This window comes from Rutidosis leptorrhynchoides, chromosome 3 (assembly GCF_046630445.1).
Source record: "Rutidosis leptorrhynchoides isolate AG116_Rl617_1_P2 chromosome 3, CSIRO_AGI_Rlap_v1, whole genome shotgun sequence".
Taxonomy (NCBI): domain Eukaryota; kingdom Viridiplantae; phylum Streptophyta; class Magnoliopsida; order Asterales; family Asteraceae; genus Rutidosis; species Rutidosis leptorrhynchoides.
In genome coordinates, this window is record NC_092335.1 from 313,328,857 (window position 1) to 313,343,043 (window position 14,187).

At 34.2% G+C, this 14,187-nt stretch overlaps 1 protein-coding gene across 2 annotated transcripts; it reads left to right on the plus strand.

The window, feature by feature from the left end:
* Positions 1–5,260: 5,260 nt before the first annotated feature.
* On the plus strand, positions 5,261–13,205 carry LOC139897448 (uncharacterized). Of its 2 annotated transcripts, none has more exons than XM_071880147.1 (6): positions 5,261–5,359; positions 6,022–7,094; positions 7,227–7,298; positions 7,980–8,188; positions 11,289–11,512; positions 12,197–13,205. In XM_071880147.1, the coding sequence occupies exons 2-6, from the start codon at positions 6,053–6,055 to the stop codon at positions 12,846–12,848; spliced, it is 2,199 nt and encodes a 732-aa protein (XP_071736248.1). In that variant the 5' UTR covers positions 5,261–5,359; positions 6,022–6,052; the 3' UTR covers positions 12,849–13,205. The 2 variants fall into 2 exon arrangements, with proteins under 2 accessions (XP_071736248.1, XP_071736247.1); XM_071880146.1 differs by having other exon boundaries at positions 5,265–5,390.
* The last annotated feature ends 982 nt before the right edge of the window (positions 13,206–14,187 follow it).

The following is a 14,187-nucleotide window of genomic DNA, read 5'->3' on the forward strand; positions in this document are numbered from 1 at the left end:
ATAATTATATGTGTTAATATATATATAAATGATATAGGTTCGTGAATCCGATACCAACCCTGCTTTGTTCAATATCGTCATATGTATTTTTACTACAAAATACAGTATGGTGAGTTCATTTGATTCCCTTTTACTCTTTATATTTTGAGACTGAGAATAAATGTGCTGCTTTTACAACTGCTTTATTAAATACTTTTGAAATATATTTTTGAACTGCGAATAAATGAAATGCTTTTATAAATGTTTGACGAGATAGACACAAGCAAAACATTCCTCGAATGAATTATGTGGACATGATAATTTCCACCATTGAATTATGTGGACATGATAATTGCCACCATTGAATTATGTGGATGTGATAATTGCCACCAATTGATGAATATATTTTCCCCTGATTATTATTGCTTGGTAACCTAAGAATTAGAATCGGGTATGGCCCTAATTCAAGCTAATCCTAAAGGTAGCTACTGGGTTTAACACCCCCACCCAGAATGTTCACTAGAAGGAAGGGCTAGTGGGCGTGGTGTTTAGTACTTCGAAGTTTATATGATTATTATACAGACGAGATGTTCTATTTTGGGAATATTATTATGCGCATTATATGTTAAGGTCGGTTACCAAGCCAAGCTATGAAAGAAATGAAAAGTGAATGTTATGTATCGAGAGAATGATTTTATACACAGGTTATGTGTATGTTATTTTTGTGCACGAGATATGTGTACGGTTACTAAGATTTATGAAAGATGATTTCGTACACGAAAAATGTGTACTGTATTTAAAAGATATCGCATGTACATTACAGGTGGGTATAGGATTCGGGCCCATTTGTACCATGCAGGATTTAAATCTTGTGGTCTATCAAAATGATGAATTTTATTGTTTTATGATAAACCTATGAACTCATCAACCTTTTGGTTGACACTTGAAAGCATGTTTATTCTCAGGTATGAAAGAAATCTTCCGCTGTGCATATGCTCATTTTAGAGATATTACTTGGAGTCATTCATGACATGTTTCAAAAGACGTTGCATTCGAGTCGTGAGTTCATCAAGATTATTATTAAGTCAATAATAGTTGGATATATTATGAAATGGTATGCGTACCGATAAACTTTCAATGAAATGAAAGTTTGTCTTTTAAAAACGAATGCAATGTTTGTAAAATGTATCATATAGAGGTCAAGTACCTCGCAATGTAACCAAATGTAATGTATTCATCCAGATGGATTAGGACGGGTCCTTTCATTCACCATATGAATGATTTTTGTTTCTATGCATGGGACGTATATTTATGAGAACTGGAAATGAAATTCTTGTGGTCTATTAAAATAATGGAAATGAATGATTATGATAAACTAATGAACTCACCAACCTTTTGGTTGACACTTTAAAGCATGTTTATTCTCAGGTGTTAAAGAGATCTTCTGCTGTGCATTTACTCATTTTAGAGATATTACTTGGAGTCATTCATGGCATATTTTGAAAGACGTTGCATTCGAGTAGTTGAAATTCATCAAGATTATTATTAAGTCAATTTTAGTTGGATGTATAATGAAATGGTATGCATGCCGTCAACTTTCGTTGTAAAGAAAGTTTGTCTTTTAGAAACGAATGCAATGTTTGTAAAATGTATCATATATAGGTCAAATACCTCGCAATGTAATCAACTATTGTGAATCGTTTATAATGTATATGAACGGGTCCTTTCAGACGGACCATGCAAACGTACGATTCGAATCTTGGAAAGACATGCTACAAACATGTATTGTCGCTTTTAGCCGATTCCTTTTACAACAGTAGTTACCACTAGTGTATTAACGCCGCACTTTTCGAAACCTTATATGACCGCAAATGTTGTTCTCCTATTCGTTGGACCGAAGTAGATGATAAGTAAATCACCGGATCTGAATTCATGCAAGAAATAACCGTTAAGATCGTTCAAGTCCGAGAAGGGCTCAAGACGGCCCGTAGTCGCCAAAAGGGCTATGCCGATGTTAGACGTAAACCTCTCGAACTCCAAGTGAGTGACCGCGTAATATTGAGAAATCGCACCTTGGAAAGGTGTAATCCGTTTCGGAAACGTGGAAAGTTAACTCCGCGATATATTGATCCTTTTAAAATCTTGGGGCGTATTGGAACCGCTACATACCGTTTAGATCACCCAACTCAATTAAATTCCCGTTTATCCTACATTCCAGGTATCAAACTTTGAGAAGTGTCCTGCGAAACAGGAACTTGTTATTCTTTTAGATGAGCTTACCATTGACGACAAACTCCACTTCATAGGAGAACCGGTTGAAATTATGGATCGTAAAACCAAACCTTAAGACAACGTAAAATCCAGACTGTCAAAGTTCGTGGGAATGCCCAAGGACGTACCTTCACTCTTTCGTAAATTTGACGACACTAGGTCTCGAGGAAAAGACATCAACTACTACTTCCAACTAAATTTCGGGACGAAATTTCTTTTAAGGTGTGGGTAATGTAACATCCCCCATTTTTCCGTTAAAATTATTTTAACGCCCGTCTTTTTATTTTAATAACGTCTTTCGTATCTAGATTCGTACCCTCCGTTAGCTAATGTTCTTAATATTTCCGTTATTGGATTTTAACATCTCCCGTTTACTCTCGCGTATTTAAAATAATTCGTTCGGTTAATTCACGCACCCGCTTTGAAACTTGAGGGACTAAACTTGTCAAGTGGGCAAAGAATTGACTAGGTCAACTAGTCAAAGTGCATCTCCTCCACTCAACCATTCACCTCCCATCTCATCTCATACTTTCACTTTTTCTCTCAATTCACTCAACACAAATTCATCATCTATTCAAGATCTAGCAGGCATCAATTCAAACAAATTACATATTTGGAATCCTCTCTTCATCATCTACAACTTGATATCAATTTCATCTCATTTGGGTAACTTTCTAAAATCACTAGATTCTTTGTTCTTGATATTTTTGACTCATAAAAGTGTTAATTAGTGTCTATGGCTCAAGTCTAACATGAATATATGATTTGTATGCTCGATCTTGTTGTTTTGAGTAACTAGCTTGAATTTGAAATTTGGTGTGTTTGATCTTGAGTTTTGAATGATTAAATGTTGTTGTTATGTTAAAGTTCATGTATTAAATGTGTTACTAACATCATTAGCTTCATTTTGATGTGTAGGTTGATTTAGAAAAGCTTCATTTACAAAATGATTGAATTCTTGATTTTGGTTAGGGTTTGATGAACTTTGAAATGAACTTTTGATACATTGAATGCTATGACTTGTTGTTAGTAAGTGTTTAGTTGCAATGTATGTTTAATTACCTTTGAAATGGTGTATCGTATGCATAAATTGGATTTTCGAATCACCGTTTGCATTTTTGAGCTTGAAACGTTAAATAATGATCATTTATTGAGGTTTTCATTGTTGTTAATGATGGATTTGATAGATGAAATGTGTTTAGTTGTATTCCTCGTTAAATTACCTTACCAACGATATAAGATACGTGTTTTGAATGTTTACGGTTCATAAGTTATGGTTGTTTGAAGTTGGATTCGTGCTTAAGTGTTCAAACTGCCCAGATTGCTGAACAGATACATGGAGCGGCGCTCCAATACCTTGAGCGGCGCTCCAAACCCGACTGTCCAAATTTTTACTTTTTCGTTTAATTCTAACTATGCTACGCACCTCCGATTAACATGAAACTTGGCCAGCATGCTTGTATATAATTAAAAACCTCAGAAAAATAGTTCGGGACCCGACCCGAACGTGTTGACTTTTTCGTTGACTTTGACTTGACCAAAGTTGACTTTTGTCCAAACTTAACCAATACTTGTTTAAACCGTTCTAATCTTCTTGTATACTTGATTCTTGCATGAAACTTAACAATTTGATTCACATGCTATATTAATCGAGTCGTAACGAGCCATAGGACTAATTGAACAACTTTGACCCATCATGTTTACCGTTATTGATACAACCTACTTGTTTAGGTCAAGACTAGCATTTGTCCTTGCACACGTTTACTTGTGAAGTACTTTATTACTCGTGCACTCAAGGTGAGATCATAGTCACACTTTTACTCTTTTAAACTTACATTTGGGATGAGAAAAACATAAACGTTTCGTTTTACTAAGTGAACACAAGTACGAAAACAAACATTCTACATACGAGTTAGAACAAAATCCTCAATTCGATTATCATTAGTTACATTTGCCGGGTGTAAGCGAGAACTTATGTTGTATGGCCATATGGGTTTGACAAACCCTCATTCGAACCGTTCGCTACCGTTATGCGGATGAAATATATTTTCGAGAAACAGTGTATGTTCTAACACTATTGTGATGGGGTTCTATGGATGGAAAGTTAAGCCTTGATAATTGGGTGCTCGTGATAACAAATTTTAGAATGGTTTACTATTATTTCAATGTTATAAATCTTGTGGTTCATTTGTACTTACTTACTTAATTAAACCTATGATTTCACCAACGTTTTCGTTGACAGATTTCTATGTTTTTCTCATGTCTTTGAATGATATGTGATACATGCTTCCGCTCATTATTTTGATACTTGCATTGGATGTCGAGTATATATGCATACATGGAGCGTTTTTTGACTTTATTTTAAACTGTGTCGCATAGGTTTCATTTGTACTTATAACTTTGTAACGTAACTAATGGTTGAACTATTCTTGTAAACTTTGAAACAATCTTTACATTTGAAATGAATGCGACATATTTTGGTCAAACGTTATTTTAAAGACTTATGACCACGTAACGGGACCTAAGTAGACGGTGCCGTCAATGACGATTTTGTCGGGTCGCTACAGAAATGGTACAAGCCATAGGAAAGACAGCAAGTTGAGTGCGATCTATCCTATATGTACTTTAGTTTATTCGAATTTTACCAATGATGTAAGACGGTCGACTTATTGGGAAAAGGAGGTAGTAATATTTGAAAAAATAATTTTTAATGAAGATGCTTTATATTTAAAGTTGAGTTATCATTATAATTTTTTTTCTCTCTTTTTTTGTTTAGAAAAGGTGAAAAAGAAGCATCTCATTCCCCCCATCAATCCATAGGCGAACCAGCAAAGCACCCTTTTTTTTCCCTGATCCGATCCGCTATATTCTAGTAGTACTCCGTATTTCTTATTGATTTATTTATTTATTAGTATTAGTATAATTATTTATTATATATTTATATTTATATTTATTTGCGGGCCCACATTTTGTACTCACACTTTCGTCTTCTTCCTTCTTTCCTGCACATTGCATGAACAAGCAAACAAATTTACACACAATTACATACAAACTTTTTCATTCAGTTTACTGCGCTGCTCACCGTCACTCATCAATTTCTATCCATCCGGTATTCTCTCTAACTTTAACCTAATTTTCAGGTAATTTTTTTATTTATTATCATCTAGGTTTTATTAGTTTAATTCTTGTTGAATTTCATTCGAGTTAATTGATTGGATTCCGAATTCAATTCGTCGTATTCGTACTGTTAATTGAATTAGAAGTTGAATAGACTGAATTTGATTTTTCTATTGCTAGATTGATGATCTAATGTTTCGATTGGATTGATTATTCGTATCTGGATATTGCTTTGTGCCAAATGTTTTGAGATTAAAAATAATTACTCTGTTTTTGGTTCTGATTGATTTTAGGGCTATTGATGAATATATAGGTATAGTGTGATATAGATGTGTATCAATCATTTCATTTTGATTAAAAAGTTCTCAATTTACTATTGGAATACAAGAAAAGATAGATACAGTACTTTCTAATATAGTTCTGATAATGAAAGAATAATTTTTGTGTGTAGAAGTATTTGTGTTTGTACTGATTGTTAAGCTAGTTATTTTGTTGATTTAGTTAGCTATGATTTCCAACATGACTTAAGCATGCTATATCTTAAGGAGTCGTGCTATGCTGTTAGTTAATGGCTGTCTTTATATTATATACAATTTGAAATTGGAACTAGAACCACTGTTGTGTGTTCTTAACATGAAGCTTTTGAACATTCAGGCAGAAGCCCATGTGTGGATAGAAATCAAGTATGGGTGCCACGAACTCAAAAGTGGAAGAAGATAAGGCTCTGCAACTGTGTCGTGAACGGAAAAAGTTTGTTAGACGAGCCCTTGATGGCAGATGTTCACTTGCAGCCACTCATTTTACATATATAGAATCTTTAACTATAATTGGAAATGCATTAAGGCGATTTGTTGAACCTGAACCTGCAATACCACCCTCTTTATACGCTTCCACAAGTGCAATACCAGAGCCCTTTGGACACTCGTTTTCTTCAACCATGTCACAACATATAATTCCGCCTGGAAACATATCTCCATCACCTTCTCCACCAACTTCAACTCGGTTTTATACAAATCATATGAAGATTAAAGGTTCATTTTCAAAAACAGTTGAAGAAAAACCATCTGTTCCTGTCATTGTATCTGTAACCTCTTCAAGTACTACCCCAAATAACACCACTCCCCGTTCATTAGATGAACCTGAAACTTCATTTGACCCTGAAAGTCAACCGTGGGATTTTTTTGGTCTTACTCATCCGATCGACAACGAGTTTTCTTCAAAAGAAACACAAGAATTGAATCAAGTGACAGAAAATTACAATGAAATGGAAAAAGAAGAAAAAAGTCCATCCCGGGAGAGTGTGTGTGTTGATGGTCAAGAATCAGAAGATGAATTTGATGAGCCATCTGCAGATGGGTTGGTTAGAAGTTTTGAAAATTTGAACAGGGTAGCAGATAATGTCAACGGGACTGGTTTGCAGTCAATGTCTTCTGCTGATGATAGCATGACATCAGAAACTGAAATTTTGAATGGGGGTGTTTCTCCTTATTTGTCACCGTTAAAGAGAAAAACTTCAGGTGTTAAGAACGTTGTAATTCCTCAACATGAAAATACAGAAGTGGTAAAACGAACTCCTGATAACAAGTCGGTGCCTTCTAAAGATTTCATTTCAAGCATGAGAGATATCGAACATCTTTTTGTTAAAGCTTCAGAATGTGGAAGGGAAGTCCCTAGAATGCTTGAAGCCAATAAACTTCATTTTCGTCAAATTTTCCCAGGGAAAGAACGTAAGTACTCTGTTTATCTAATATAGAAACTTAATTTTTTTCTGGAATATGTTTTATCCTTCTTTACATTCTTTAAAATTTTATATCTATGTTTTGTAAATATAACACTGTCTTGCTTATATTATGTGGTAGGTGGTTCATTCACTTCAAAATTTATAAAATCATGTCTGGCATGTGGAGATGATCCAAGTCAAGTACCAGAAGGTGAGTTTCATTGTTACTTTAAGAAGTGTAAATCAGCATGCTTTATTGATCATTGATAATTAGTTTGCTTTACTAAATATAGCATTTGTTTCCTGGCATAAATATAGTGAATTATCCAGAGTTTATATTTGTTTCCTTTATTGGTAGTAAAATGTTCAGGTCAGTAGGTCTCAGCGTCATGAATATGGAGACGACTGCTATTTATTTGCTGATTAATTTTCATTACAGAACATTTACTACTAATAAAGTAGTATTTCCTTATAACATTAATGCTATCAATGACTAGGGATTTTTAAATGTGCCATACCCACAGGGGAAAAGGCTTATGTATATGATCATATTTATTTAATTAGTTAAAATCGACAGGAATAAGATATTCTCGTAAGATTAATAGGAGAGAAGTTTTGCAAAATGGTTGTGGAAGTCTTCCAAATTAGGTATCAGGGTGTTTTCACGTTTAGATAATTATCTTTGTTTGATTTATTGACACCTAAATAGTAGTTAGATAATAATCCGTCTACCTAAATAAACATTGATAACATGTATGCAAAAAAACTATAATATTGTATGATTAGATGCTCAAACTGTACTCATGTATTTGAATTTTAACAAATAATTGATTCGTTTTATTTTATTTTATTTTATTTACTTATTCATTAATTTATTTTTTGGTTTATTTAGAACCTGTTCAAACTGAGTACTTAATGTGGCACCGGTCAACATCTTCTCGTGCTTCATCCTTCAGGCATGATCCCAATGCCAACACTAAAGAAAATCCCGAGGATGCTACCGCTAGTCTCTTTGACAACTTCTGTATGAATGCAGGAAGCCATGCTTCAACCTTGGATCGGCTATACGCATGGGAAAAGAAACTTTACGATGAAGTTAAGGTATGAACTCATTAATATTTTTTCCAAATATGTGCTTCCCCTAACCTACATTATGAATGCAACTCACAGCTTTTTATATTACTATAGGAAGTCTTTACACTTATTCACTCTTTACACTTATATGAGGCCACATTAGGGAGTTGGATGTAACTATATATATGGCTGTTGACACCCACAAAGTTATTTTGACATCATAGGTTGTTGACAACTTGACTTATTCAAGATCTACGTTCCTTAGTTAATTTTGAATATCTATCGAGAACCTCTTTATCATCTTCGGACTTAGTTAATTTTTTGTCAGTCTCATTAGTTTAAAGCTCTGTTTTTGATAATGAAAAGTTAAAAACGATACGAAGTCTGGTTCAAATAAACGATGTGTGTGATCATGTATCTAATTACTATAGGAATTCTCGTTCTAGTACCTCGATTACCATTATTTTCTCTTTATGCTTAAATGAGACCACATTAGGGACTTATTCAAGACCTACGTTCCTTGATATGGTAAAAAATCCTTCCCTCTTTGCTAGTGGTTATATGGTTTAATAATGATGACATGATGTTTAATATAATGGGGTTCTCTGTACACCCAATATATCCAGTTTTAATGTCCTGTTTAGAATTACATGGTATGGTATTATATCACGAGCTTTAAAGATTGTTAGTTATGAATTGAGCTAATTATGATCTAAGTTCTCTTCAGCCGCTGTTCAAACTAAGCACCCTCCTTGAGTGCTTCTTAAGTCGCACAGCCTTAATATATCAGTCCAGAACATTCCAGTGATCGAACGCCACGTGACTCCGTATTTCGGCAGATTTCACCATCCTGTTTCCGTCAAGCATTGTTCTATGTGAATTCTGACCTGATCCCTATGAGATTTTGTTGGTTTTGTTCATATCTGAATTTCTAAATTCAATCTTCGTTAGATTTTAGTCTCATCTGTTATTAAGACTTCCCAATTTTGTTTGATCCATGGTTGCAAAACTCGGCTGAGTACTCGGGGAGAAATCGGCAGAATGGAGCCACAAACTCGGTCAACCTTGGTCAACGCCGGTCAAACCTGCAAAATTTTCAATTTTTTTTTTGTTTCTCACCTTATTCATATTCTTGGCGGTTGGAAAATGAAATTTGATGGCTGAAATTGGAAGTTAGTGGCCGGAATTTGAGTTAAGGAAGAAAAAGTTAAGGAAGAAAGAGTTAAAAATATAAATAAATGGGATGAAACTAACATATATGGGCTCTATAAGTTAATAAATCATTATTATAAACTTAAATATATAATATATATATATATATAAAATATATTAAAAAACTAAAAAGTCAATGAAAGTCAACATCCGAGTTCTCCCCCGAGTTCTCTCGGAGTCGCCGAGAACTCCTCAAAAACCTCCTGCCGAGTTCTCTCCAAGTCGCGAGTTTTACAACCTTGGCTTGATCCCTACAAGATCAAACGACCTATTTGAGCTCCGCTATCAACTCAGTCCCTATGAGATCGATTGATTCGTATTTGGAAGATTTATTTTTTTGGCTGGTTTGGTTCTTGGTTTGTTTTGATTATTGCGCCATTTTTATTCTTAAAATTTCTGTCTACTCTAAAATGACAACATGTTTTTATATTCTATGGATTATTTTCTTCGAGATCAGCTGTTTCGGCTGGAAGATTTGTTGTTTTGGGTAATTTGGTTCTTGTTTTGAGTTGATTATTGCTACATTTTTTAGCGTGAAATTTTCGGGTTTGATCTTTTTTGGATTTTTTATTATTATTGTATGAAACTTGCTAGATCTGATGCTTTTTAAGAACACTATCCCTACTGTATCTATTGATGAATATAGTCTTTTGTCTTCTGATGCTGCTTTCACTGATATTCATAAAACTAGCAAGTGTTTTGTCTTTTACATCTAAATGGGTCATCAGCTTGTAATGTAACCCCGATCTCTTATTGATTTTTAAACCAATGCAAAGTCATCTCACGTTACCATTGCTAGTAGGCCGATTATTTAAACTTCATGCACCGAACTTACTAGTAGGTTCTATATCTTTGTCCCTATTTGACATCCATTGTCGGGTAGGCCATATGTGTCTTCAAACTGTAAGAAGATTATGTCACCTTTTCTCTAATTTGTCGTCCTTACAATAGGAATCTTGTCAATTTGCTGCATGCCAGTGTGTTTATGGTAAATAAGGTTTTTATTTTTTTTTTATTTTTATTATTATATATATTTGAACCTTTATTATATATATTTGAACCTTATGTACCGAAATCACTAGTAGGTTCAATATCATTGTCTGTATTTGAACCTTCGTAACATTTGTTGATGATTACGCACATGTTACATGCTCTAATTTACGGAAAACCGTTTCAGAAGTATTTACTCACGCATGAGCGCAACCACAAGTATAATTGCGAAGTGATACTTATTTGCGAAGTGATAATGCAAAAGAACATCTTTTCGAGTCATTTAGGTTTTATATGTTTCAACACGGCATTCTTTCCAAGTCATCTTTTGTTGTTACACCAACCCAAAATGGGGTTGCCAAGCGAAGAATCACTGTCTTCTTAGGCATTGTTCAAATAACAATTGTCTGTAAATCGAATTATTTAACAACTCATCTGAATATTTCCTTCCCAGTAGTGTGTCTTGTTTAGAAACAGGTGAGATCATAGGCCTAATCTATATGATTGTATTAAAAGCTAAATTAGGTATGTTAATAGTAGCAATCTAAATATCTAACTATATTGCAATTGTATGCCTTGCTTTAGGAAACATGGCTTTCACTTACTAATCGTCAGGAATAGTCAAAACCCTGGATTGATTGACTTATTCATCATAAGCTGATGACGATTGAGTATCTTGTTTAAGTTTTATTTCAATATTAATTGTTATTACTATATGCAGAAATAATCGAGTAAATACTAAAAAAGAGTTAAAAGGACTCAACTTCGGCGGGGAAGTTACTTTAAACTAGATATATCGTGTGATTGTACTTTTACAATGTCACATCGTTGTAGTTGCTAGATTTTTGGCCATACAACCATTTACGGGTCACTAAATGCTTTTAAATTTGCACGACTTATTTGTTTATTTTACACTTACGTTCAGGCAAATGAGATGCTCAGAAAGGTATACGATCAAAAGCGTAAACTTCTTAGGGAACTAGAATCGAGTGGTGAAAGTACACGTAGGGTTGATAAAACTCGTGCAGTAGTAAAGGATCTACACTGGAGAATCGGAGTTGCTTTCCAAAGGATTGATTCGATATCAAGAAGAATTGAAGACCTAAGAGACAAGGAACTTCACCCACAACTCGAAGAGTTGATTGAAGGGTATGTAGTTTAATTCGATAACTTATTATTATTAAAGATGAGAGTAGCAAACATACAACCACACACCCATATACATGTATGTAGGCGTTAGGTTACTAATAGAACCATATTAGGAGTGTTTTGGTTTGGGTATGGGTATGGGTGTGTGCTTTATTATACGATTATTGTGACTTTTAATTACTCCTCCGGCCCAAAATATTTGTCCCAATAAGTCTTTATTCTATCACAACTTTGACTTTTATTTTAGTTTGTTTTGTGTAATATTTGATGAAATTTATTTAAATATAGTAGGTTTTAAACATGTTTTCACTGGTATGATTTTAGTAAAATATTATATAATAGGAACAAAAATATTTAAAGTCAAAGTTGAAAAAGAAATACTTCAAAAGTCAAACTGGGTCAAAGTTGAAATGGAAAGACTTTAAAAGTCAAAATGGGACAGCTATTTTGGGACAGATAGAGTACATAAATCAGTTAATAATGTTTGGATAAACAGAATTTTGATATCAAGTCTTTAATTACTTTCCTTTTTATGAAGAGTCAATTTTGGATAGTTTGTTTTTTTAGTATCTGATTATTCGCTACATAATTAATTATCGAAGGCGAAAGTTTCAACCTAATTTGAATGTCTTTTGCACCCCATCTCTTTGGTCATTTTAAGTAACGATTATTTTGTGTTGGCAGGTTGAGGAAGATGTGGGAAGTAATGCATGAATGTCATAAAGAACAGTTCCTCATCATATCATCAATAAATAAAAACACGCACACCAAAATCTCAATACAATCCGACATGCATCGCCAGATCACCGTACATCTTGAAAGTGAATTGAGCACTCTTTCTTCAAGTTTTACAAAATGGATTGGTTCACAGAAATCATACGTTCAATCATTAGACGGGTGGCTTCACAAATGTGTTCCTCCCCAACAATCAACCAAGAAAAAAAGACGACAACCACCATCGTTAAGAGACTATGGCCCACCAATTTACGTTACTTGTGGTGTCTGGCTAGACAATCTTAAAACTTTACCTACTAAAGAAGTTGCGGATTCCTGTAAAAATTTAGCCGCTGCAATTGGCCATTTCTTGCCCCGTCAAGAAAAATCTAAAGGCGCTCATCGTCATTCGTTGCCCGGTGATCCTGCAGGGGAGAGTTTGCTACCGGAGGAAGGTTTGGAAGATCGCAATGCGAGTTTTGATCGTGTAAAGTCGCGTTTGGAGGATTTTGTTGGACAGTTGAGTAAGTTTTCAGGGCTATCTGTGGATATGTTTGTAGATCTTCAAAAGGCGATTCAAGATAAGAAGAACATCTATGCAAGAATTCACTCCCAATCTTAGTGCACATTCAGAGATTTTGACGGTTTGTACATGGAAAAGGGAATAATGGAAGAATAAAATCACAAAGCTTCTTACCATGGTTAAGTCATAAGTGAATTGGAGATGATATATCAGCATAATAATAATAATAATACTATAGTATCTATAAGTAATATAAATTTCCATTTGAACTCTGGGAACATGTATAGCTTTAGACGTTGGGTACAAATTCAGCCCCGGTGCATCAAGAATTTTTTCTGATGATCCTGGGAAGTCTTTGTAGTCAGAGGTTTATTCATTTCATATATTCAACTTATGTTTTATGGAAGTGCCTAAAACATGTACATCTATATATATTATGAGTTAGATTTTGGGATACTCTTGTTTGTGATGTGGTTATTTTTCGAGTGAGTTGGATCGGTAACTTGCCTTAATTATAGAGGCAGAGGTTCCAGTTCAGGCATATTAGAAATGCTCTAATGAAAACCATGTAGGCAATGTCTTATGGTTAAAATGGGTGTTTTAACTTTCAAAGTTTGGAATTTCGAATGATTATTTAACTCATTTGTTACTCAGAACAAAAATAGTTGCTATAAAATCTCTCTTTATATAGTAATTATATGACATTTTTTAAAACGGTGTAATTTCTCTGAGATAATTGTATTGGGACGACGGAGGGAGTATAATTTATATAATTAAACAGCATAAGATTGAGATAAAAAGCTTATCAAGGTGACCCATAACACTTGGAATCGGGATTAGTTTGTAGCTGAGAAAAACAAGTAACTTCATTTGTCGATAAGACACTTCCAAGTTCTCTCTATTCTCTATAATCTCCATAACCTAATCATACGAATTTAATCTATAACATGAATTACGTATATCGCACAATGTATAGTAGACATTTAATCTATAAAAGAATATACATTAATGTAATATTAAAGCATTTAGTGTGCTAACTTCTCCATTTTATCATCTTCTCTCACTGGCAGAAAGTGTGCTGACTTGGTGAGACGATCGACTATTACTCAAATAGTATCATAACCACTTGCAGTCCTTAACAATTTAGTAATGAAATCCATGGTAATGTTTTCCCATTTCCATTTCGAGATTTCAGGTTGTTGAAGTAGACCTGATGGTTTCTGATGTTCAGGTTTGACCTTAGAACACGTCAAACATTCTCCTACATATTTAGCAATATCAGCTTTCATACCCGACCACCAAAAGTGTTTCTTGAGATCTTTGTACATCTTCCCCGCTTCGGGATGTATTGAATATCTGGTCTTATGTGCTTCCTTAAGTACCATTTCTCTCACATCTCCAAACTTTGGTACCCAAATTCTTTCAGCCATATATCGGG

Bases quoted from the DNA above. Each gene is read 5' to 3' on its own strand.
- LOC139897448 (XM_071880147.1), top strand. From the start codon at position 6,053: ATGGGTGCCACGAACTCAAAAGTGGAAGAAGATAAGGCTCTGCAACTG. The intron at 7,095-7,226 runs GTAAGTACTCTG...ATTATGTGGTAG, and splicing joins AATTTTCCCAGGGAAAGAAC to GTGGTTCATTCACTTCAAAA. The intron at 11,513-12,196 runs GTATGTAGTTTA...TTGTGTTGGCAG, and splicing joins CTCGAAGAGTTGATTGAAGG to GTTGAGGAAGATGTGGGAAG.